Source organism: Macaca mulatta, chromosome 8 (assembly GCF_049350105.2).
Source record: "Macaca mulatta isolate MMU2019108-1 chromosome 8, T2T-MMU8v2.0, whole genome shotgun sequence".
In the NCBI taxonomy this organism is placed as follows: domain Eukaryota; kingdom Metazoa; phylum Chordata; class Mammalia; order Primates; family Cercopithecidae; genus Macaca; species Macaca mulatta.
The window spans coordinates 119,885,241-119,908,765 of record NC_133413.1 but is presented as its reverse complement, the minus strand read 5'-3'; the positions used below and the strand labels follow the sequence as shown (position 1 = coordinate 119,908,765).

At 38.5% G+C, this 23,525-nt stretch overlaps 1 protein-coding gene across 9 annotated transcripts in view; it reads left to right on the top strand.

The window, feature by feature from the left end:
- SYBU (syntabulin) overlaps positions 1-23,525 on the top strand; it is a 116,409-nt gene that overhangs the window by 57,969 nt on the left and 34,915 nt on the right. For all 9 annotated transcript variants that reach the window (XM_077942371.1, XM_015145878.2, XM_015145881.2 and 6 more), the window contains 1 exon segment: positions 13,698-13,895. In XM_077942371.1, the coding sequence (XP_077798497.1) occupies positions 13,698-13,895 (198 nt within the window).

The window sequence follows — 23,525 nt, the reverse complement described above, 5'->3', positions numbered from 1 at the left end:
CCAGTCAGATAGGATCACTGTTAGAGACTGACCTAACTCAGAATTCTTAAGACCCTCTGGATCTTAGGCTACCCTTCTATTGATTCTGGAGTGTTTGTGAGGATTATATTTTCTTTAATGCTAATTATATTTTTATTTTTAAATTCAGAAGTAACAAAAACATATTTGTTATAAAATATACAAACGCATATATGAGACTGGAGCTAGTCACATTTATATGATGTATTTTGCTTTGCTTTTTGCCAAAGTGAAATCATGCTATATTGATCTGTGATCCTTTCTGTTCATTAAGCAAATATTTATTGAATACTTATTCTGTGCAAGGCAGTTTTCTAGTTGCTGAGCTAGAGCAATGAACACTACTGGCATGGCTCTTCCTGCCCTCAAGGAATGCATATTCCAGGCAGGACCTGCACCTGTCATTGCTTGTCAGCACAAGGAAGACCCCCTCATTCATGGTAATGACAGCATGGCATGTCACTCTACGGAGGACCATAATTTGTTCAACTATTCTTCTGTGGGTGAACATTTTGTCTATAAGACTAATTTTCATAATTTAGAATTTTGTATTATGAATGTCACTGTAATTAGACTATATTTTTTCTTTGACTCTGCTTTCTTCCTTTGTTCTTTTTTCTAAAAAAGAAGTAAATTCCATGATATAAATGTTATCTAAAACAATTCTTTTTTTCAAAATAGAAAAAACTCAGATGTAGCAATTACATAAACTGTATGATGAACAGTGCTTTTTATTTTTTTATTTTTTCATTTTTATCCCTTACCTTATCTTAACCATTACCATTTTCAGATACTTACTGTGAAGAAAAATGGAAAGGAAAGGAAAAAATACTCACATTGCTACAAGACAGCTCATTTTAATCCAGATGCCTTTAAAGTGGTTTGTAGTTATTTTATTATAAGTTTTTCAAGAGGTTAAGAACTAGCTTCTTGGGGCTGGGCATGGTGGCTCATGCCTGTAATCCCAACACTTTGGGAGGCCGAGGCGGGCAGATCATCTGAAGTCAGGAGTTTGAGACCAGCCTGGCCAACATGGCAAAACCCCGACTTTACTAAAATTAACCAGGCATGGTGGCAGGCACCTGTAATTCCAGCTATTTAGGAGAATCACTTGAACCCTGGAGGGGGAGGTTACAGTGAGCCGAGATCACGTCACTGCACTACAGTCTGGGCAATAAGAGTGACACTCTGTCTCAAAAAAAGAAGAGAAATAACTTCTTGGGCTCTGTCTCTCTGTCTCTCTTTCTCTCTTCTTCCCTTCCTACCTTTCTAGTTCTCTTTCTTCTCCCTCTCCTTTATCTTCTCCTACTAAGGAAACTTAAAAAAGAAACAGCCTTTAAAAAGGCATGGCCTAGAAACTGCAAATAAACCCATAATGCTAAGGAGAGGGAAGGTCAGAAAGATTTGTAACATGCCTATTTTGGAAAGATCATAACCATATGAAAGAAAAAATAAGATAAAGTTCTTCTGAAAGACAAATTCACCACCCCCATGCCAGGGCTCAGTTTTCTTCTGTCACCCTCTGTTTCCCAGTTTCAACAGCAACTCCTCCCTCACCAGAACATCTAGGTAGATTCATTACTCATTCTACATTAAATATTTGGACCAAATATTTTCTCCTCCAGATTCCTTCTTCATGGGCTGCTAGTCCAAATCAAACAAATTGATGCTTGGTAGAAACCAAGTACTCGGCCCATGTTCCAGAGAGAGAGCACGCAGTCGTCTGCAGAAATGGAGCTTACCTCACCTGGCCCTGCGTCCTCCTTTACTGCCCAGGGCTTCACCAGAGTGACTTTTATGGGAGCACTCGAAGCTCCAAAATAGCTCAGAAATCCTGGGAATGTTTATCCGTGAAGTGATTATTTTGTCTCCAAGAAACAAGGAAGGCACTCAGTAAATAATTACTCCACTCTCCACTTTGCTTTTGTGGATGTAAGTTACATGTCTTAGTGTGAGGTGTTCATTTCAGTCACTCTGACAAGCTAATTTCCATTAGCACCTACGCACGCCCCATCTATAAAGAAAAAAGAGCTCCCTTCCTTCTTTACAACTGCCCTTCATTTGCAAAAGACCCCCCCCCCATTTCTTTGCAACTGCCATCCTGTTTCTCTGCTCCTCTTCATGGCAAAAGCTCTCCAAAATCCTGGCTCCACAATGTGTCCTGGCAAGCACGTGAGTGACCACGTTGGCAAATCTAATATTCCCCTTGTCTGCCCTCATTTTCCTTGACCTCTCAGCAGCACTCAGCATAATTGAATAAGCCCCCCTCCTAGGAAAGATTTTCCTCCGTGGCTTCTGTGAACCGCTCTGCTGAGCGTTCCTCCTGCCTTTCAAGTCACCTTGTTGGCCTCTTCTCCTGTCCTCCCCAAGGGCTTGTATCCAGGCCTGTGTCTTTCAAAGTCTCACCTGTAGGGTGGTGATGCTCCAGACTTCCCCCCTGGGTCCCAGGCTCACTTATCCAAGTGCCTACTTGATATCTCCAAGGTCATGTTTAATTTGTGTCTCAAATGTAACATAGCAAAACCAGAATTCTTGATTTCACCCCCACACAGTCATAAACGCATTTTTCTCCAATTCAGAAATGACTGCCATGTACCTACTTGTTTAGGAAAAAAACCTAGAAGACATTCTTAATCCTTTCCCATTTTTCATTACTATAAATAAATGCTTTCAATTATTTTTCCAAATTTATCTCAAACATATCTACTTTTCTCAATTTTCACTACTACCACTTGAGTCAAGCCATTGTTACCTCTCATTTCTACTATGGTAGTGGCCTCCAAATGGGTTTATTTGCTTCTCTCCTTTCATTCTTAAAGGAGCCATGCAACATAGTGGTTAACAAAGAGGCTCTGATGTTAGTTTGTCTGGATTCATACTACAACTCTGTCACTTACTGATTATAAGCTTGGACAGGTGGCATAAACACTAGTGCTAGTTTTGTATGACCCCTGCCAATCAGGATGACAACAGTGCCTATCTCGGAGGGATATTAGATTAAGTTAGTTAAGACGTGTTTAAGAATAGTGTTTAGAAGTAAAGTGTTTAGAACAGTGCTTGGTAGTTAATAGGCACTTAGTAAATATTAGCTAGATATATTATCATTGATTCAGTCTGTTCTCCATTATAAGCACAGGCTAAATTTTTGTTATCTCATGCGTAGTGCACACTGCAGTTTCTGTTGCACTTCCGATAAAAGTCAAGATAACTGACCTAAAATTCTTCACTACTTGGGCTGCTGCATCCCTTTGCCCTCATCATCATTCTCTCCCCACCGCTCTTCTTCTTTTTGGTTTCCTTAATGTACCATATTCCTGCCTATCTCAGAGCTTTTTGTACTTATTCTCTGTACCTGGAATTCTTTTCCTTGTTTTCTCTGCCTTTTGTGTGATTATTTCCTTCTCATTTTTTTGGTTTAGAGTCAAATGACCTCTTCAGGAGCCTTGTATGACAATACATGTAATGAAGTAGCTTCCCACCTCCCACCTAGTCTAAATAATATCATCTGGTATACTTCATTAACAGTAAATCCCAAATATCTTTTTTTTTTTTTGAGATGGATGTCACTCTGTCTCCCAGGCTGCAGTGCAGTGGCATGACCTCAGCTCACTGCAGCCTTGACCTCCTGGGTTTGAGCAGTCCTCCCACTTCAGTCTCCTGCGCAGTTGGGACTATAGACATGACCAGCTAACTTTAATTTTTTTTTTTGTAGATATGAGGGTCTCTGGCTGGGTGCAATGGCTCATGCCTATAATCCCAGGACTTTGAAAGGCCAAGGTGGAAGGATCACTTAAGCCCAGGAGTTGGAGACCAGCCTGGGCAACATAGTGAGATCCCATTTACAAAAAAAGAAAAAGAAAAAGAAAAAATTAGCTGGCTGTTGTGGCACACACCTTTGGTCCCAGTTACATGGGAGCCTGAGGTGGGAGAATCACCTGAGCCCAGAAGATGGGGGCTGCAGTGAGCCCTGATCACTACACTCCAGCGTGGATGACAGAGTGAGACCCTGTCTCAGAAAAAAAAAAAAGAGAGAGATGTGGTTTCCCTGCATTTCTCAGGCTGATCTCAAAGTCCTGGCTCAAGCTATCCTCCCACCATGGCCTCCCAAAGTGCTGCAATTACAGGCATGAGCTATCACTACCTCACCTGGCCCCAAAATATCTTTTTATGTATTTTTTTTAACTTATTAACTGTTTCTCCTCATCACTAGAATGTGAACTTGTTAAGAACAAGGATCTTAGTGGCTCACTCAGCATTACCTCCCTAATATCTAGAACAATACCTGACACACGTAGGGAATCAATAATTATTTGTAGAAAAAAATAAGTGGATGAATGGATGAGATGTATACACTTCAACATCAGCCACTGGTTAGTGACATGTTGTATAATACTGAAGCAGATTTTAGAGCTCTGTAGATCTCTGAGTTCTCACTAAAAAAAGATGCTAAAATTGAGTGAAGGAATAGAAATTCAAGGTGTGCTATTGAAAACCTAGAATTCAAAATTATCAAAATGGCACACATTTTATATGGCTACATGTGTTGAGGCAGGAATACTGGAAACAACTAGAAAGAGTTTCTTGCCTCCAATTTCTGTGGGCTGTTTATTATGGGATGAGTTCTTTCTAACAGCTTCCTTTGTCTGTTTTTAATTTGGGCATTCCCAGAATTGCTGATGTTTCCTCTTGGAACAAACATAAGTTGAAAACTTTAGAAAACAGCTAGCTTACGTGGTGAGCAAACAGGCACTTTGTCAGACAAACCTGACTTTCAATCCTGAGTCAATTGCCCAGCAGCTCTGGGCCCATGAAATTTTTAACCTCTCTGAGCCTCCATTTTCCAACAGTAACATATTATTAAAATTATATGATAATAATTAATGCATTTGCCACATGACAGGTACTTAATAAATGTTAGTCTTCTTGCCTTATAAATGCACTGAAAGGTTTGTGATAAGAATTTCACATGGTTTATATTAATCATGAGTTTAAGTTGTGACATGTTATCTATCTCCATTAAACTATCTTCAAAAATGCCAGTATCTGGAGCAATAAGCATAATAAGAGCTATGTTAGTGTCTGACACATGGTAGATATTCAATAAATATTTGTTGAATGGATGAATAAGCAGTCAGTAAATGCTTCCATTGTTCATGAGAATCAACTAGATTTCCATATAGTTTAAAATAATGTTTCTTTAAACTAGCAATAACTTCCCCCCAAAAAATAATTATACAACTGAACATCGAACAGAATCAAACCATAAGTGAATGTTTCAAAACATTATGGCACAAAATCATATTTTCCTCCATTGATGTTATTTTTAAGTGTCTTCTGGAATTGTTTAGTTCAACATCTTTGAAAGCCAGTGGGCTCTGAGATCTACATTCAAAAAGGAGCCCGCAGTTTTAGAGATGCTTCTTGGACTTTGAAGACATATTTTATTAATAGTTGTAATTTTTTGAACTTGGTGTTTTATTCTTACCTGTAATTGGTGTAAGAAGATTATTTCTGAGGCAGGGTCTTACTCGGACACCCAGGCTGGAGTGCAGTGGTGCAATTGTGGCTCACTGCAACCTCCTCTGGGACTACAGGTATGCACCACTATGCCCAGCTAATTTTTGTATTTTTTGTAGAGACTAGGTTTCACCATGTTTCCTAGGCTGGTCTCAAACTCCTGGATTCAAGCGATCTGCCAGCCTCAGCTAGAAGATTTTAATAGGGACTTGGTCATCATAATTGCCACCAAATGTGTTTGATGGCACTGGTTTTTAGGCATTTTTGTTTAATTATCAGGAAAGCTTATGATACATACACACTTTGGGCAATCTAATGTTTTGAAATATATAAATGAATTATGCAAAAAGTATTTGTTGCTTTCAAATTTTCATCATAAAAGCATTGCAAAGTAATGTGGTAGACTTCCTTAAAATTACAATAGTAATAATAAAGTTAGCATCTAACCCTCATACCACATTTTAAAATGGATTCCAGATAGATTTAATTTAAATGAAAGTGAAACTATAAATATCTAGGAGAAAGTACAGGCAAATATTTAGTTGATCTTTAAGTAATAAAAGAACATTCTAAGCATAAAAGTATTGGAAGAAATCACAAAGAAACGTATGGAGAGATTTGACAGAATAGAGCAAGGTTTGAATGTCAAAAACATTATAAAGTCAAAAGCAAACAATATACAGTGAAACATGACAAAGGGTTGACGCTTTTAATATATAAAGAGTTCTTACAGATTGGTAAGAAAACCTGAACATCCAAACAGAAAAATTATCACGGATTTGAACAATTCATAGAATAAATTTAAAAGGTCAATGAACATACAAAGACATTGAGCTTCACAAACAATTAAATACATGTAAATTAAGACATCAAAATTTTATTTTTAATTAACTTAAAAAATGAAAAGCAAATAATATTTAGTATTGGCAGGTATTTAATAAGTGGAGTATGTTCATACAATAATGGGAATATAAGTTGTCTCAAACTTCTTGGAAGTTTTAGTAATTCCATTAGACATACATTTTGTGAGCTCATCAAAGATTTGACCAAGGATGTATCTATAAAATGTGTAGTAAAGCAATTTTAATAATAGTGAGAAAAATTAAAACAAACTAATACTTCCTACAGGAAGCATTGGTCTTTAAAACTGCTGTGTTTGGCTGGGAGCAGTGACTCACACCTGTAATCCCAGCATTTTGGGAGCCAAGGTGGGAGGACCACTTAAGTTCAGGAGTTTGAGACCAGCCTGTCCAACAAAGCAAGATTCTGTCTCTTAAAAAAATATATAAATAAAAATAAGCTGAACACAGTGACCTGAGCCTGTAGTTCCAGCTACTAGGGAGGCTGAGGTGGAATAATCGCATGAGCCAGGAGTTGGAAGCGAGATATGATTGTTCCACTGCACTCCAGCCTGGGCAACAGAGTGAGACTCTGTCTGAAAATAAACAAACATATTTTAAAAGTGATGTTTATGTCTATTTTAAATCAGTACTCCTTTAGGATAATGCTTTCCAGAAATCAAATAAAATATTTTGAAACTTTTAAAAAGCATACTCAACAACAGAGAACAGTGCAGTGAACTCTCATGTGCTTATTACCCACTTATCTAGATCAAATGATAGCAAGATATTCCTGTATTTGTTATGTCTCTCTTTTCTTTGTGGAAGCATTTTAAAACAAATCTCCAGACATCATGTCATTTCTTGTCTACCAACGTACCTCAGCATGCATAACTTTTTTTTTAAAAAAAGCACATTTTCTTACATAATCACAGTGCCCTTTTACTTTCTAACATGATTAACATAATTCCTTGGTATGACAGAGAATGATGAAATATCCCAGATTTTCTCAAAAGTGCCTATTTGCTTCCCTGTAGTATCATTTAACCCAGAAGTCAACAAACTTTTTCTATAAAGGGCCAGATAGCAAATATTTTTTATTTCATTGGCTAGATAGCCTCTGTTGCAATTATTCAACTCTCTGCCATTGTAGCCTTGAAAGCCACCATAGACAATATATAAAGGGTTGGGCATGGCTGTGTTCCAATAACAATTTATTTACAAAAACAGGCAGTGGACCAAATTTGCCCTGCAGGCTGCAGTTTGCCAATCTCTAATTTAACTCATTATTCTGTTTTCTATATATTTCATAAGGTGAACATTATTAGCTGTAAAGCCTTGATTGGATTTGGGGGCAATTGTGTGTTTGTGTGTGTCAAGAATTCTTCATAGGGAGTGCTGCATGCCTCATCTCACATCCCGTCAAAGGGGTTTTCCCACTGTTGGTGATGGGAAGAAGACTCAATGGGTACATTTGGGTAAGGCCTGATCCCTCCACTGTAAACTCTCTATTAGACTTTGTCTAATGGTTTTATCTATTACGGGTTGTTGCCTAAATCAATTATTTCATTCGAGGTTGCAGAATAGCAACTTTATATTTCTGTTATTCCATCTGCTTTCATTAGCCAGAATGCTTTTGTAAGGACAAACTTTCCAATAACAATGAATGATTTCAGTTCTACTGAGATACAGTTTATATAGGAACACTTTTGACAATAAAGATATATGCTAATTCTTTCCTTTTAATTGCCAATTTTCAATATAAAGAATTGGTCCTTGGATCATTTCCATTGATTTCTAGGGATTTAGGCATTTTGGGGGTGAAAGGGGCCTTTCTCTATCTCTGTAATGTGTTTTTTATATGACCATGAACTCAGATTTTTTTATATATCCAGTGATTATCAGTCATTTGAATTTATTGTTCTTTTTGGTACTCAAATTATTTCATGGTTGACCAATGAGGCCTCCTTTGCGTTGGTTCTCGTTAGTCTTTAATAGCTTGTTTCTTTCTAGCCTAGCAAGTTCTAGGGAGAAATTTTCGATGACAGATAATGAAACTGTCTAAAATATATGTTGAAAATTGGATAAAACAAAAAGCAAACAGAAAATATTTTGCTGGGTAACACAATTATAGGAGAATAGTGTGTCTTTATTTTATTCTTTACTTCTTTATACTCTTCTGTACTTCAAATTTCACACAACGAGAATTACATGTTTTATAATTTAAAAGTTAAGCTAAAATTTTAACAACCTCAACAGATTTAATTTAATTTAGCAAGTACATTTAAAATGAGATTCAAAGTATTTTTAAAGTACTTAGGCACATATTTTTCAGAATTATAAGTAATTGCATAATTATTAACTATATCCTATATTTCAAAGACCTTGTAATGTAAAGAGAGAGGAAATACAGATTTTTAACATCATTTTTTAACAACATCTAGGCTACAAAATTCTAATAGTTGCTGGTTTTTCCCATCTATCTTTATAGAACTTGGCATGTTTTTTATTTTCTTGATGACAATTTGGAAACTATTCCATTCCACAGGCATATATTTTTAACAGTACTTTAGATAGCCCACAACCTCTGAGGTTCCCGGATCTGTGAGTATTCTTGCTACTACCCTTAATCCTGTGTGTTCACCAATTTTAAGCAAATGAACAAGAACAACAACAAAAGAACCAATTTCTAATAAAATCAAGGAGACATGTAAATTAGTCTCCTTTACTTAGAAGGTGATCATTTAGATGTGGCCTTGAGGAGGGTAATGTTTACCTGAGTTCCACCAGAGGCTATGCGGGACCTGTCTAAGGAGGATTTAAAATAGCAGCCCCTGGAAGGAAATTGCCCCATATTTTCAAATGGATCACACTGTATAAAGCATGTAAAGTGGTCCCATGTTTTTTAAGTAAAGTTATACTTACCTCGAATAATGGAGAAAGAAATGTAAAAACTCAACTCTGCAAGAGTTTTATACACCCCCTCTGTAAAAGGGGTGTGTATGTGTGTGTGTGTGCGCACACACACATGTCTGTGATGTAAATTCTTCTCTCTCTAATAGACCAACAGTCTTCTACATCTTCTTCCCTAAAACCTTGGAGCAAAGCTTCCCTATGGCAAAACCATACTAAAATGTTCATAGTTTTGTCAGTCATTCTTCTGGAAATTTGAAACATCCTGCACTTTGGGGGCAGATTATTCAGTATTTCTGCAATTTCCTGCCTAGAGTTTTCTCACATTAGAAATCTTATATCATTCATATAAAGAAATCTATAATTTCTTTATACTAACATAACTTATAAAAGCTAAAATTATAAATCTATCTTTATAAATCGATAGATTGTACAGGAAAATTCAGCAGTCAGGCAGCAGCAGGAAACAGAAGACACATTCACATAGTTTAACTGAAACAGGTTTAATAAATAAATCTCTTTAATATGTGCTTGGTCTACATGTGGTTTAGTATGGTAAGATTAGATCTAAACAACCAAAGAACATCAGCTTGGCTTTACTATTCTTAGAATCTCAGAGTAAATATGGCCAGGCACGCTGGCTCACACCTATAATCCCAGCACTTTGAGAGGCTGAGGCAAGCGGATCACTTGAGGCCAGGAGTTCAAGACCAGCCTGGCCAACATGGAGAAACCACATCTCTACTAAAAATACAAAAATTAGCTGAGTGTGGTGGCACACGCTTGTAATCCCAGCTACTCGGGAGGCTGAGGCAGGAGAATCACTTGAACCCAGGAGGTGGAAGCTGCAGTGAGCCAAGATCACACCACTGCACTCCAGCCTAGTCGACAGAGTGAGACTCTGTCTTAAAAAAATCAGATAGATAGATAGATAGATAGATAGATAGATAGATAGATAGATAGACAGACAGACAGACAGACAGACAGACAGACAGACAGATAGATAGATAGATAGATAGATAGATAGATAGATAGATAGATAGAATAGATAGATAGGTGGTAGATAGATACTCAAATTATTTCATTGTTTAATGAAGCAGAACTCATTTAGGTCTTGGAAAAAAAATCTCAGATAAATTGGAACTAAGAATATTTTTCATAGAATTTTGAAAAGGAGTGTTATCTTCATTTGAACTGGTGGTCAGCTTGCAACTGGCCATGAAGAGGAAGAGAGGAGGAGGGAGAACAGAGAAGGAGCCCTAAACAAGACTTGTAAAGATAACTTCTTTCGTGTTGCACAAAGAAAAATACCTCAGATTACTCCCTAGCACATGAAGCTCTGTGCCTTTGCTGGGGTCTTACTTCACATAGCTCAAGTGTGCCCTCTGTAGTAGGAAAATTCATGGCCCTGCCCTTTCTGAAACTAGATTCCTTTGTTAGTGTCGGGTGCACAAAACCGGCAAATGCCCCAGGCTTCCCACATAACCCACAGATTTTCTTGGATATGGATTAACTTTATCAGACTTGCCAGTTTACAAGAACTGTGCATTGTGAGTGACATGTACCCAGATCCTTTTGGCTTATTTATAAACTCCACCAGGATGGGGCCTGGGTACAGTGCCTGTGGGCTGGCTCAGTGCCAGGACTTGATACATTTTCATTGGTTAAATAATGTCTTTCATTGGTTAAATAATAATTCCTATTATTCCCCCCCACATACACCATATGAAGCACAAGAGTAGAAAGTTAAGAGATTTTTTGTAGCAATTTGAATCCTGTAAGATGGATCCAAAGTTCAGGATTTATTTAGGTTTTTTTTTTTTTTTTAATACTTTAAGTTCTAGGGTACATGTGCATAACGTGCATGTTTGTTACATATGTATACTTGTGCCATGTTGGTGTGCTGCGCCCATCAACTCGTCAGCACCCATCACCTCGTCATTTACATCAGGTATAACTCCCAATGCAATCCCTCCCCCCTCCCCGTGACAGGCCCTGGTGTGTGATGTTCCTTCCCTGCTTCTGGAGATCCTGGCTGTAAATACTGATGACAGGTGAGGTATCACACTCCAGGGTAAAAATTGCTACTACTTCTTCCACACTGCCACCACTCTAAATAATTTCAGTCCTCAAATTTTAACCAGACCCCAGCACTTAATCCTTGAAAGGAATAGCACTGAAAACATGGTGCGCACACATTCTTTCTCATTTAACTGCAGAAAATGTAATAGAACTGAAGGTATAATTTTGACAGCATTTCTCAATGCTGGAAATTGTTTAATTTTATCCCTGAGAGTCTGAGAGTTTTCAGGAAAACTGAGTTTTTTAGGGTAGACACTCTGAAGCATAGACTTTTATTTTGTGGGGACATCTCTCTTTCAAAAGAAGTGATTTATGGAACTGATTCATAAGGAAATAATGTTAAAGACAACAGGGAATGTTGAATGGTTAGATTTCATTCATTTATCTGCTTTGGGATAGGAATTAAGAGAGGCTCTCCTGAGACATTGTGCAGACCTGTTGTGCCTTGTAAAATTGCTGGAATCTGTGTCTGAGTAATTAACAGCTTTGCACCTTTAAAAAGGAGCTCAAATATCTTTGGGTTGAAGCCTGGGGTGTGTGAGTGTAAGGGAAAGGCAAGGGCAGTGAATGATGAAAGAACCGAGCAACAGCCACCAGGAAGGGTTCTCATCACCCTGTCATTCAGGGCCAGAGTTTCTTCAGTTCAGGAAGAACGCAGCATGTTTAAAAGAGCCCAAAGACTGCAGGCATGAGCAGCACACTAAAAACCATTCACTTCCGGAAACAGACCACAGAGGTCCTGCATCTGCTAATACACCGAAAAGTCAAAACACTATTATCGAGAGAAATAAGTCATTTTATTAGTGCCAAGTTCACTCTGTTCCAGGAATTGGGATATTTTGTAATTGAAAAATGAAATAAAGTCCAAAAAATGAAGTAATGGTAATTCTTTCTTTAGATGGATTCTAGCAATCACCACGTTTTATTCAAGCCTAATTCTGTTTCTATCTTTATTCAAGCTGTAGAGTTTTAAGATAGCCATTGGTAGATGGCATGTTATTTTAGCTCCCTTAATATTCACAAGATGTCTGAAAAGTTATTAGTACTAAATGTCTTTATTTGTTGTTTTGTCTAATGAGTTACTAAAGTAACTCTGGCGTCAAAACATCTTCATATAATAAAGATTATTTAGTAATGTAAATTTACCACTAATTGATCAGTTTGAGTAGATGATCTTTTAAGTAATATTGATTTGACTTTGAGGTCCAATTCAGTTCTGCTCATTAAAATACAAATGAATTAACCAACCATCATAAGTACTTTAATAAATATGGAAAGCATTTCTAGGAGTCAGCAGTATGACTTTCCTGTTTCAGTAATAAGCATCTACACAGGTCACTTCCTATCGTGCATATTAACTTAATATAATCACCCTGGTAATAATCTGTTACTTGAAAGTTAAAGGAATGTTTCTAATCTGAATATCATTTTCATCTTACCAGTTTACTCCAGACAGCAATATATCTGATTTATGTATTTTTGGTTGTGTGTGTATGATAAAACAGGATCACTTCTCTCTGCTTCTTTGAACCCTGAAGTCAGATGACTTATCTTTCAAATTCTGTTAACCAACTGATGGGTCAAGTGATCCAAAACTGGATGTGGTCAATAATATTCAAGTAACTTTACCTTCCAGGCATAAACTCTGAAGAGTTCACCCTAAAGATCCTAGTTGTTCTGGTGAACTTCTTATTGCTAAACACTTCCAAAAATCTATGGACACATATGACCCAAAAACACACTATATAAAGTGTTGAAACAGATGTGACTTTATGCTTGACAAAATGAGTGTTACAGAAATATTTGTGTCAAAAAGCTTACAAGGGGGCAGGCGTGGTGGCTCATGCTTGTAATCCCAGCACTTTGGGAGGCCAAGGCAGGTGGAACGCTTGAGGCCAGGAGTTTGAGACCTGCCCGGCCAACATGGTGAAATGCTGTCTGTACTAAAATATACACAAAAAAATACACGGGCCTGATGGCATACGTCTGTAATCCCAGCTACTTAGGAGGCTGAGGCACAAGAATTGCTTGAACCTGGGATGCGGAGGTTGCAGTGAACTGAGATCGCACCACTGCACTTCAGCCTCGGTGACACAGCGAGACTGTCTGGAAAAAAAAAAAAAAAAAAAAGTTTTGCATGAAAATACGGAGAAATGAAGGAGCGTCAGGAAAGGAGAGTCCCCACAGCAGTTAACCTGGGCTTCATAAGCAGAGTGGATGTGTGCGAGAGCACGTGTGTGTGTGTGTGTGTGGCGCACCGCATAGCTTCTCATCGTCATCATTGATTTCCTCCTCATCAATTAACACCTATTGATTCCTGTCTTCTAGATGACACAGGCTGTCCTAGCAGCCAGTCAGTGTCTCCTGTGAAGACACCCTCAGATGCTGGAAACAGCCCCATTGGCTTTTGCCCTGGAAGTGATGAAGACTTCACCAGAAAGAAATGCACGATTGGAATGGTTGGTGAAGGAAGCATTCAGTCCTCTCGATATAAGAAGGAATCAAAGTCAGGCCTTGTGAAACCAGGTCAGTGAACTTACTCGCCATGCTTTCATTAGAACAATGTGATGGGAGAAGTTTCACGTTTGAAACTAGACAACTGTATATCGAGTTGGGGATCACTAATACTGCACCCCGCATCCAAAGCATCATTTTGAAAGGAGGCAGGGTAGAAAGTGGACTATTGTCTGAAATGGTTTTTAATAACTGAGTAACTATAGTGACCTACAGTGACATGTGTATTCATTATAAAGAGTTTTTTTATGAAAAGAAACAAAAGTTGAAGAAATATAAGCTAGGTGTTTTAACAAACATTGAAACTATATGAGCAATTCTGGATTCAATTATACTAAGCAATTAGTTAGTACTATCATAAGTGACCACAAACTGTGAAGAGAACAGGTTATCTCGATGCAAATCTCTGTAGAGCTGGGCATTATCTTGATGCAAATATGTAGAGCTGGGCATACTTGCTAACTTAGTTATAGTCTTTTCTTTTAGAGATGTAAATATGAATGCGATATGTATATACACACATAAATGTTCAATAATTACAAAATATTAGAAGCTATAAGATGAAATGGAGGTCATTACTGCAGTGAATGAAATGCCAGCAGCATCAGAAAAGGTCAATTCTTAGAGTCTGCACTATGTAAATGAATACTTTGTATCTCAGAAATATACATGCAGTAGATAAACAAAGATAGTTTTAGAGAAGCTGAAATGATAACTTTAAAGTAAAAGGATGTGTTCATCGTCATTGGGAGGTATCCTCTATATTGCATTATTCTCTTTAACCGTCACAGTTATGCTATTCGTATTTACAAGCTGAAAAGACAGATTACTGGCTTGCATGAGTCCTCGTTTCTTACATTTGTCTTCTAAGTTTTTTTTTTTTTTTTTTTTTGGTGCTGACATTATTGTGCAAGGAGCTACAGATGGTTTATTTTGATGAGGCCAAGGCCTGGCCCTGTGTCCTCTTCCATAGGATGCTAGCATCTCTTTCTGCTTCTGTTCTTCCTGAGTCGTTGATGTACGCAATACATCATAATGAATTATTCTTCATCTTGCTTTTGTCAACCAAATATTAGGTCTTTTTGTCACCAAGGAAAACTTAAACTGTGAAAAAGAAATCCTCTGTTTCCTAGTGGTGCCTGATAAGCATTAGTTGTAATGAATTCGTTAATAGTCTCCCACTTTGGAATAACCTGTAAAAGAAAAGGAATGCTACACAATGAAGAAGGAAAGACAGCCTATAAATGAGAAAGATGGGGATGATACAAAGGGTGTTGAGTACCCTTGATATTTAAGAAAGAGACAGTGAGTTAAAGAATGTCATGAAATTTTAGCCAATAAATAAAACAATTACCTTGTGTACCCAAGGGCCAGGACTGTCTCCCTTAGCCCAACCGCCTTTTTGAAAAATTGAGATATGATTCATATACCATAACTCACCCTATAAAGTGTACAATTCAATAGTTTTTAGTCTATTCAAACTGTTGTGCAAATATCACCATTTACTAATTCTAAAAAGTTTGTATCACTCCCAAAAAGAAACCCCAAGTCCATCAGCACTCTGTTCCCCCTTTCCCCAGTCCCTGAAACGCACTAACCTACTCTCCGCCTCTATTTGCCGATTGTCAACATCTCAAACAAATGGAATTATACGATATGTGGGCTTTTGTACATGGCTTCTTTCCCTTAGAATAATGTTTACAATGTTCACCCATGTAGTGTGCATCAGTACTTCATACGTTTTTATTTTATTTTATTTTATTTTTTGAGACAGAGTCTCACTCTGTTGCCCAGACGAGTGCATTGGCACGATCTCGGCTCACGGCAACCTCCACCTCCCAGGTTCAACGGATTCTCCTGTCTCAGCCTCCCAAGTAGCTGGGACTACAGGCAAGCGCCACTATGCCTGACTAATTTTTTTTTTTTTTTTTTTTTAGTAGAGATGGGGTTTCCCCATTTTGGTCAGACTGGTCTCAAACTCCTGACCTCAAATGATCTGCCCGCCTCAGCCTCCCAAAGTGCTGGGATTACAGGCATGAGCCTCTGTGCCCGGCCCTCCCGTCATCTTTTGCATTCCCAGAACACAGGCTCTAGTGCACATTAGGGACTCAGTCAACATTTGTCCACCTCAACAGCAAAAGTAGGCTATGGGATTCAAAAGATAAAATGATGTAGGAAAGAATGTCAGCTTCATAGATTGAAAAAAAAAAAAAAGTATGTTTCATCATGAAGCTATTGTAGGGTTTGAACATAACCTGTAATGATTTTATTTTTGTTATCCTCATCCTACCCCCACCACCTCATTCCCAAAACATTTTATGGTGATGGCAATACAAGGAAACAGTAAAACAGTAGACAAGTATGGCACAGTAAGAACAAACTACGTCTATATGAGAGTTAATATTATCATGGCCCTTCCTTGTTTCAATAATCCTAATAATTATATGTTAACAAAATACTTAAAACTCTGTGTATATATACAGAACTCACACTGAACATTTCCCTAATCCTGTAGAAAATACTCATTTGCTAAAGATCAGCCACTCATCTTGATGAGAAGTATTATGACTCTCCATCTTCATGAAGAAATTAAAGGGAATAGGCCGGGCGTGGTGGCTCACGCCTATAATCCCAGTACTTTGGGAGGCCAAGGCGGGTAGATCACGAGGTCAGGAGTTCAAGACCAGCTTGGCCAACGTGGTGAAACCCCATCTCTACTAAAAATACAAAAATTAGCCAGGCATGGTGGTGTGCACCTGTAATCCCAGCTACTCAGGAGGCTGAGGCAGGAGAATCGCTTGAACCATGGAGGCGGAGGTTGCAGTGAGCCGAGATCATGTCACTGCACTCCAGCCTGGGCAACAGAGAGACTCTGTCTCAAAAAAAAAAAAAAAAAAAAAAAAAAAAAAAAAAAAAAAAAAAATTACAGGGAATAAAGGAAGGATAAAAGGTTTTTTCTTAATGCTGTTTTGATTCATGGATCGTTGAGAATCATTAAAAACTATGCACCCATACTCCAGAAGAGTGTCCATATGCACAAAATATCACATACCGTATCAGGGGGTTCATGGATCTCATTTGTTAGCATTTATGAATCCTAGTTCAATGACCCTTCCCCAAAGCCAAAGCCTCAAACAACCACTTTTGTCAACTTTGTCAACTGCTTCTAATATAATTGCTCAGAGGCATAAATATCACCCGAGCAGTTTTTAGCTGGTGATCTTTTTATTTATTCATATTTAACCAAGGTAAAGGGGTCCTTAAAGCTTATTTTTTTAGTCGCTTAAAATTTCTAATGTCATCACTGAAAAGGTTGCTACAACTTTTTTGAGTGTGACCCAATTCTGCACAGTAAGTTCTTTGACAAAAATCTGCACCATGACCTATAGTTCTCTGAACTTTTAGCAGAAAAACTGTCAGTCTCATAAATATGAAGAGAGGAAATCCTGGAAGCGAGGCCCCTTGATGACTCTGAAATTTATAGAATCCAGAGACATAATCTGTTAAAACACAAGAGGATACTGCTCTCAGGTTAAAATGTCCTGCCTCCTCCATAGCCCCAAGCGACCATCTCCTCTCAGCCAAAACGGATCTTCAACTCTTGATGCATGCTCTACTTTTTGAGAAATAAGTCAACTCATTAATAACAATACCAATTTATTAAAATAGCAAGCAATTAGTGGCTCTTATACAGAGGCTCAGGGACTCTTTAACATTAAGTAACCTAAGCCCATTTAATTTTAGGTCTCTTGCTCTAGATTCTGGAACACTGCTGTTCACCTCAGGAAGGAGTTATTAAAATGCCCCTTTGGTCATTAAGATAAAGAGATAATAATGTTCCCTGACTGTATGATGCAGAAGAAGAAGGGAAATATGTCACAGGACATCGGGGAAGGGCTTGGAAAGGTGAGCCGAGCAAGCCTGTACCTTGCCAACAGGGCCCGGCAGCACGCGCAGCAGGAAGGCCCTTCCTGTTTCCAGGCAGGAACTGGTTCTGGAAACTTCTTGGAGGCAGTGAGCCTTCTGTCATTTTGGCTTCTATCACTTAATGCCTATGCAGATTTAATTAAAAATTGCCACCAAGGAGCAAAAGAAAAACAGTCCTACAGTCCAGTTGGATGGTGGCTTTGTGTTTTCATGTTTCTCTTTTGTCTACAACTCTGCAAAACACGCAAGGCTGAATCTGCAGAGCCTAATATTGTGTCTGTCATAAAGTATTAACGCTGTCCAATAAATACTTAAATGAGAAGTACAGTTTATACTTTGTGCAAGAGATTATGTTTTGTGTGGGAGGAGCGTGGGGAAGTTGTGACAAAGAACATCCTCCACAGCATCCCTGCTTTTAGAGAGCTTGTAACTTAAGGCAGAATACTGTATGATAAGTTTGGACTGTGGTACAGATTAAAAGAAGAGGAATGAAGGCTTTACAACTGGTAGACTTTTTAGGAATCTGGGGTGTTCCTTCTCCTGGGTGCTCCTCCCGTATTTAGTTTGCAGTCAGTTTCCTGATGAAACTCTTTTTACCCAGAAATGAAAGACCTACCTAATTGGATTACTTCCTTAGAATATTAAATGGCAGTGCTGGGCCTCATTTAAGGCTTGACTTCCTACTTGGGGAATATCTTAAAGCAAGGAAGAAAAAGATCTAATGTCATTGTTTTACAAAGGGAAGTACTAAATCTTTTTGTCCACAAGGTTAATTAGAGAGGTGGGAAAACCATTACATAATTTAAACAAATAAGTAGAAAATGTGAAAGGAGAAAAGCACTGGTGGCGATTAAGGAGATTGGCAAAGAGCAAATGGTTAGAGTCACTAAAATTTAAAACAATCCACATTTAGAAACTGAAATGTTAAAATCTGCATGTGAAAGATGTCACTGTATCTCCTTAGCATTCAAACTAAGTTAGCATCCCCTTGTCATCAGACACTACCCCTGCTACTGAAATTGGAGACCTAGCTAAGCTGAACTCTAATAGCCTTACAACAATAGCAGAGGATTGGTTACTTTAAAAAACCTTATTTCCCACATTCAGAAGCATTTCCTGGAAAACACAAAAGGCACCAATGAGGTTAGTGATTAATCAACACTGATTCCCTTAATAGAGGCTCATGCACACACAGTGAAGCCGACAAATGTTTCTGTTCTTATCATGAGCATCACTTTCACTTCAAAGTTAGTTCTGTGAAATAAAACACAGCTAGACAACTTACCTAGAGTAGGCCATTCTTGCAATAACTTGAAACAACCTAGAGGGGAGTTGAGAGCATAGATTTACACAGCCTCTCCCCAGATTACCCAACTTGTCCTATCTTGAGGAAAAAAAAAAAAAAGTACATTTGTGTTATTGGGTGCAGGTGGAGGAGGACTTTCTAACCACCAGACTCTAGAGTCCAGCATACTAGGTTCAAATCTTTATACCACTATTTTGTAGCTGTGTGATCTTTAGCTACTTGCTGTCTTCTTGAGCCTCTGTGTTCTGCATCTGTATAATGGGTTATCGAAAATATTAAATAGATGAAATTAGTGAATATCAAGTGCTCTGTGTTGGACCTGGCAGAAAGTAATTCCTCACTAAATGTTACTGATGGTCACTTGTAATCTTAAAATAGATGCCCTACATTCTGTGCACTTTATGTACAGGAAAACTCCTAAAACTCTCACGCACAATTTGTGTGTACTTGAAACAAAAATCTAGCAGGTTATGTTATCCCAGTTCGCATAAAAGGAGAGGAATACTTGCTCTAGGAGGACAGGCAGGAGTATGAATTTACAGCTGATGGCTGACAATGAACAGAGATGGGAAAATATAAGTGAGCAGACAGAGACCACTAAAAAGCTGGGTCGGTCCTTCCTTCCTTCCTTCCTTCCTTCCTTCCTTCCTTCCTTCCTTCCTTCCTTCCTTTTTTTTAACAGAGTCTTGCTCTGTCATTCAGGCTGGAGTGCAGTGGTGCAGTCTCAGCTCGCTGCAACCTCTGTCTCCCACGTTCAAAGCAATTATCCCACTTCAGCCTCCTGAGTGGCTGGGGTTACAGGTGCCTGCCACCACGGCAGGCTAATTTTTGTATTTTTAGTAGAGACGGGGTTTCACCATGCCGGTCAGGCTGGTCTCAAACTCCAGACCTCAGGTGATCCGCCCGCCTTGGCCTCCAAAAGTGCTGGGATTACAGGCGTGAGCCACCACACTCGGCCTGGGTGGCCTTTTAAGTGTTTTAGGCCATCGAAGGCTTTTATTACTTGTAGCACTTAGTGCAGTAATTGATGTAAAAGCAGATTGAATCAATGTGATGGCGGAGCTGGCAAAACACAATGCATATGAAGGCAGAAAAATGTGTCAAGCATTTTAATAGTGTCTCCGTAAAGTGGCAAAAAATTAAAAATTTAATGCTAAAAGGGAAGATTTGGGTTATATGAAGACATTCTGCATACTTTGGCAAGGCATTATTTTTCTAATAGCTCACAAGTTGTAAGCTAAGGTCTTCTAGCAGCAAACCCCACCCTCAAATACAGGCTGTAAGCTATTTCAAATACTATGAGCCTTATGAAAATATTTGGAAGGATATATTAGGTGTAATTGTGGGCTTGAATAACACTCTGAAATTTGATTAGTTTTTTTAAATGAATGGTTATTGAGCACTGTCTGTCCCAAGCAAAATTCCAAGCACTTAACTCATTTCATCCTAATATCGGTGCAAGAAACGGATATCATTATCCTTCATTTTACAGATAAGAAAACTGGGGCACAACGAGGTTAAGTAACTCATCCAAGGTCACACAGCTTGTAAATGGATTTTAAACAGGGTAGCCTTGCTCCTAACTCTTAACCGCTGCCACAGTAGTAAAGTCCACCTTCAAAGGAGTAATTTCAATTGCACTAGGAGAGTGTTAAAATTAAGAAAGATGTGTTGATATAAAACACAATTTTTAAAAATGTTTGTAGAGCCCTAAAAATTCCTACTAATTTTTACAAATTAGCTGATACAGTCCATAAGTACATTATGTTGACAGTTGCCAGTAACAAAATCAGTGAGCCTCAATGTAACTGCAATGAAGTACAGAAAGGTGAACATACAAGGCCATTTGGAGGCAAATCAGTAAAATAAACCATAAAGATATGAATATAAAAAAAATTAAGGTCTTCAGTGTTTTTCTACTTAATCATGAGCTAGTCCTTTCTTCACATGTCAAAATGTTTTATGTGCTACCCTGCATATCATGAATATTTTCTTAAACGAAAATCATTGGAGTTTGTCAGCTTAAGCAAGAGCTTTTGTGTTTATGCTGAAATAGATCTCTAAAACTTTCTTTCACCCTGAGAGAAAGAACGTTCCCCTAGAATACAGCAGATCATGCTTTATGGCAGGCCGTTTTATAGTTTATCACATCTCCCCAGCAGGGACCAAACCAGTAAAATAAAGCTTAACTGTGATAAGTGGACTTACGTGTTTATCTTTATGGCAGGGTTACATGTTTTCTCTCATGCCTTTCTCCCATCTGTGTTTTCGATGATGCACCCAAATGATGTAATGGTGCCAAATGGCCCTTTAATGGTTTTTCCCTAAGAATTAGTGAATTATAATCCTCTTCTTTCCAAAGGTAACTGCCATCCAAATCCTGGGTCTACTGGGATTTATTGCATGCACAGTGTTCTTAGCCACTGATTTGGGGGCCTGCCAAATGCTTACTCAGTACTCTAATGTGTTGAGAAGGAAGCGTTATAGGTCTCTCAAAAGTAGTGGAAGCTCCAGCAGACCAGATACCTACCATTCAACATATTTATCAACTGTCAGCATAACAGAAATAAACCTGGAAACTTCTTTTACACACAGACTTCTAAACCAAGCATTGTGAATCATGCAGGTATATGCTTTAGGTTGGGCTTTCCCCACCTCCCTAATTGAGGAGCATTTATTGAAGAGACTGCCTGCAAAGGTATGTGCATGATTAAGGGGATCTGACAAACTATGGTGAAATACTGAGTGCTGGCAACAGCTTGGGGCCATTCCTGCATCCTGAAGGAGCAAGAGGAGGGTAGAGTTACCAACCTAGAGAGAGAACTTCAAGGCCACCTGTGAAGGAACTATGGACTCTGGCAGAGGAACACAGCCACCAGCAGAAAAGGAGCCAGAGGAATAAATACCTGGACCTCACTGTCTGCTGGTACAATCTGTTGCATGGCATTTTGGTGAACTGTAGGATTATTTACAGAAAGTTACTTGTTGAACAGCATAGTATGTTCACTTGGGCAATTCGATGGGTTAATTTCTTCCACCACCTAAGCCTATATCTGAGAGCAGCCAAGTAAGCTATATGAATGCCGACTGCGGTCAAGTGGGGTAATGCTTCAGCAACACAGCTGCAATAGGCTTGTATTCCAACATACACGGACTGGCATGTTTGTAGCACTGCAAGAAGGTGATCGCTCTGAAGGAGTCTGAAGGAAAGGGAACCCTCATTTCACCACGTAATCAAGAAGAGATTTCCGTTAAACATAGATTCACTCCTGGCTGTACATTTACTAGCTTTCATTCATTCATTTGGTGAATATTTATTAAGTGTTTGCTCTATGCTGACACCATTGTTCCAGGCATTAAGGATAGAGGAGTGAAAAAACAAGATGCCTACCTTTAACGTGGGGAGATGGCTGATACTTGCACACAAGCAAGATAAGTTCAGATGGTGACAAGTAAAACAAGGTAACTGGAGAATGATGGGGGATGGTCAGGGGAGTGTTTAGGGTGGTGACATTTGAGCTGAGACTTTAACCTTATTGTTCCATGCTTAGGGAGGGTTGGGGATGGGGTGGCAGGTGGTGGGCAGAGCGGTGAGTTAGGAAGGGAGAAGAGTGGTAGCAGCTGAAGTCTATATCCTTAGAGTAATGTGAAGACATTGGACGGTTTTAAGAAGGGAGAAATGATTTGATTTACATGTTTGGGATCCCTCTGATGACTCTGTTGAGCTTCGATTGAGGTGAAACTGGAAGCAGGACACTAAATTTGGATGGCTTAGCCTAGGATGGAGGTGGTGGAAATACAGAAAAGTATAGGGAGACTATATACACACACACACACACACATATATATATATATATATATATATATATATATATATATAATCCCCTAATTTTCCTAATGAGATTTTTAGGTGTTTTATTTATTTATTATTTTGGAGAGACAGTGTCTTGCTCTGTCCCCCAGGCTGGAGTTCAGTGGTGTGATCATAACTCACTGTAGCCTTGAACTCCATGGCCCATGTCATTTCCAGTTACAGCCAGGACATCATAGTCAAATGAGTACTTGCTATGGAAAAAGAGAATAGAGAGGGACATTAGTGTGCAACTAGCAAGCAGGTTGTCACTAGATAGCATGGGACAGCTGGTTTTTCTGTACATTCATATATGTCTTGTATACATATATGAGTATCCTTCCTTATCCAAAGCTATTCAGTCCCTGAATTCAGAGAGCAAAAAAAGGAATATAGGTTGTTGTGATTGCTACAACTTAACCACTGACTGTATTTCTATTTAAAGTGATCATTAAAAGGCTGGAAGGGTCATACCATACAAATAATTACAAAATCTGTTTTTAAATTTCTTTGTCTCTTCCATTTTAAACAATTCTGTCAGTTGGATCTCCAAAGGGAA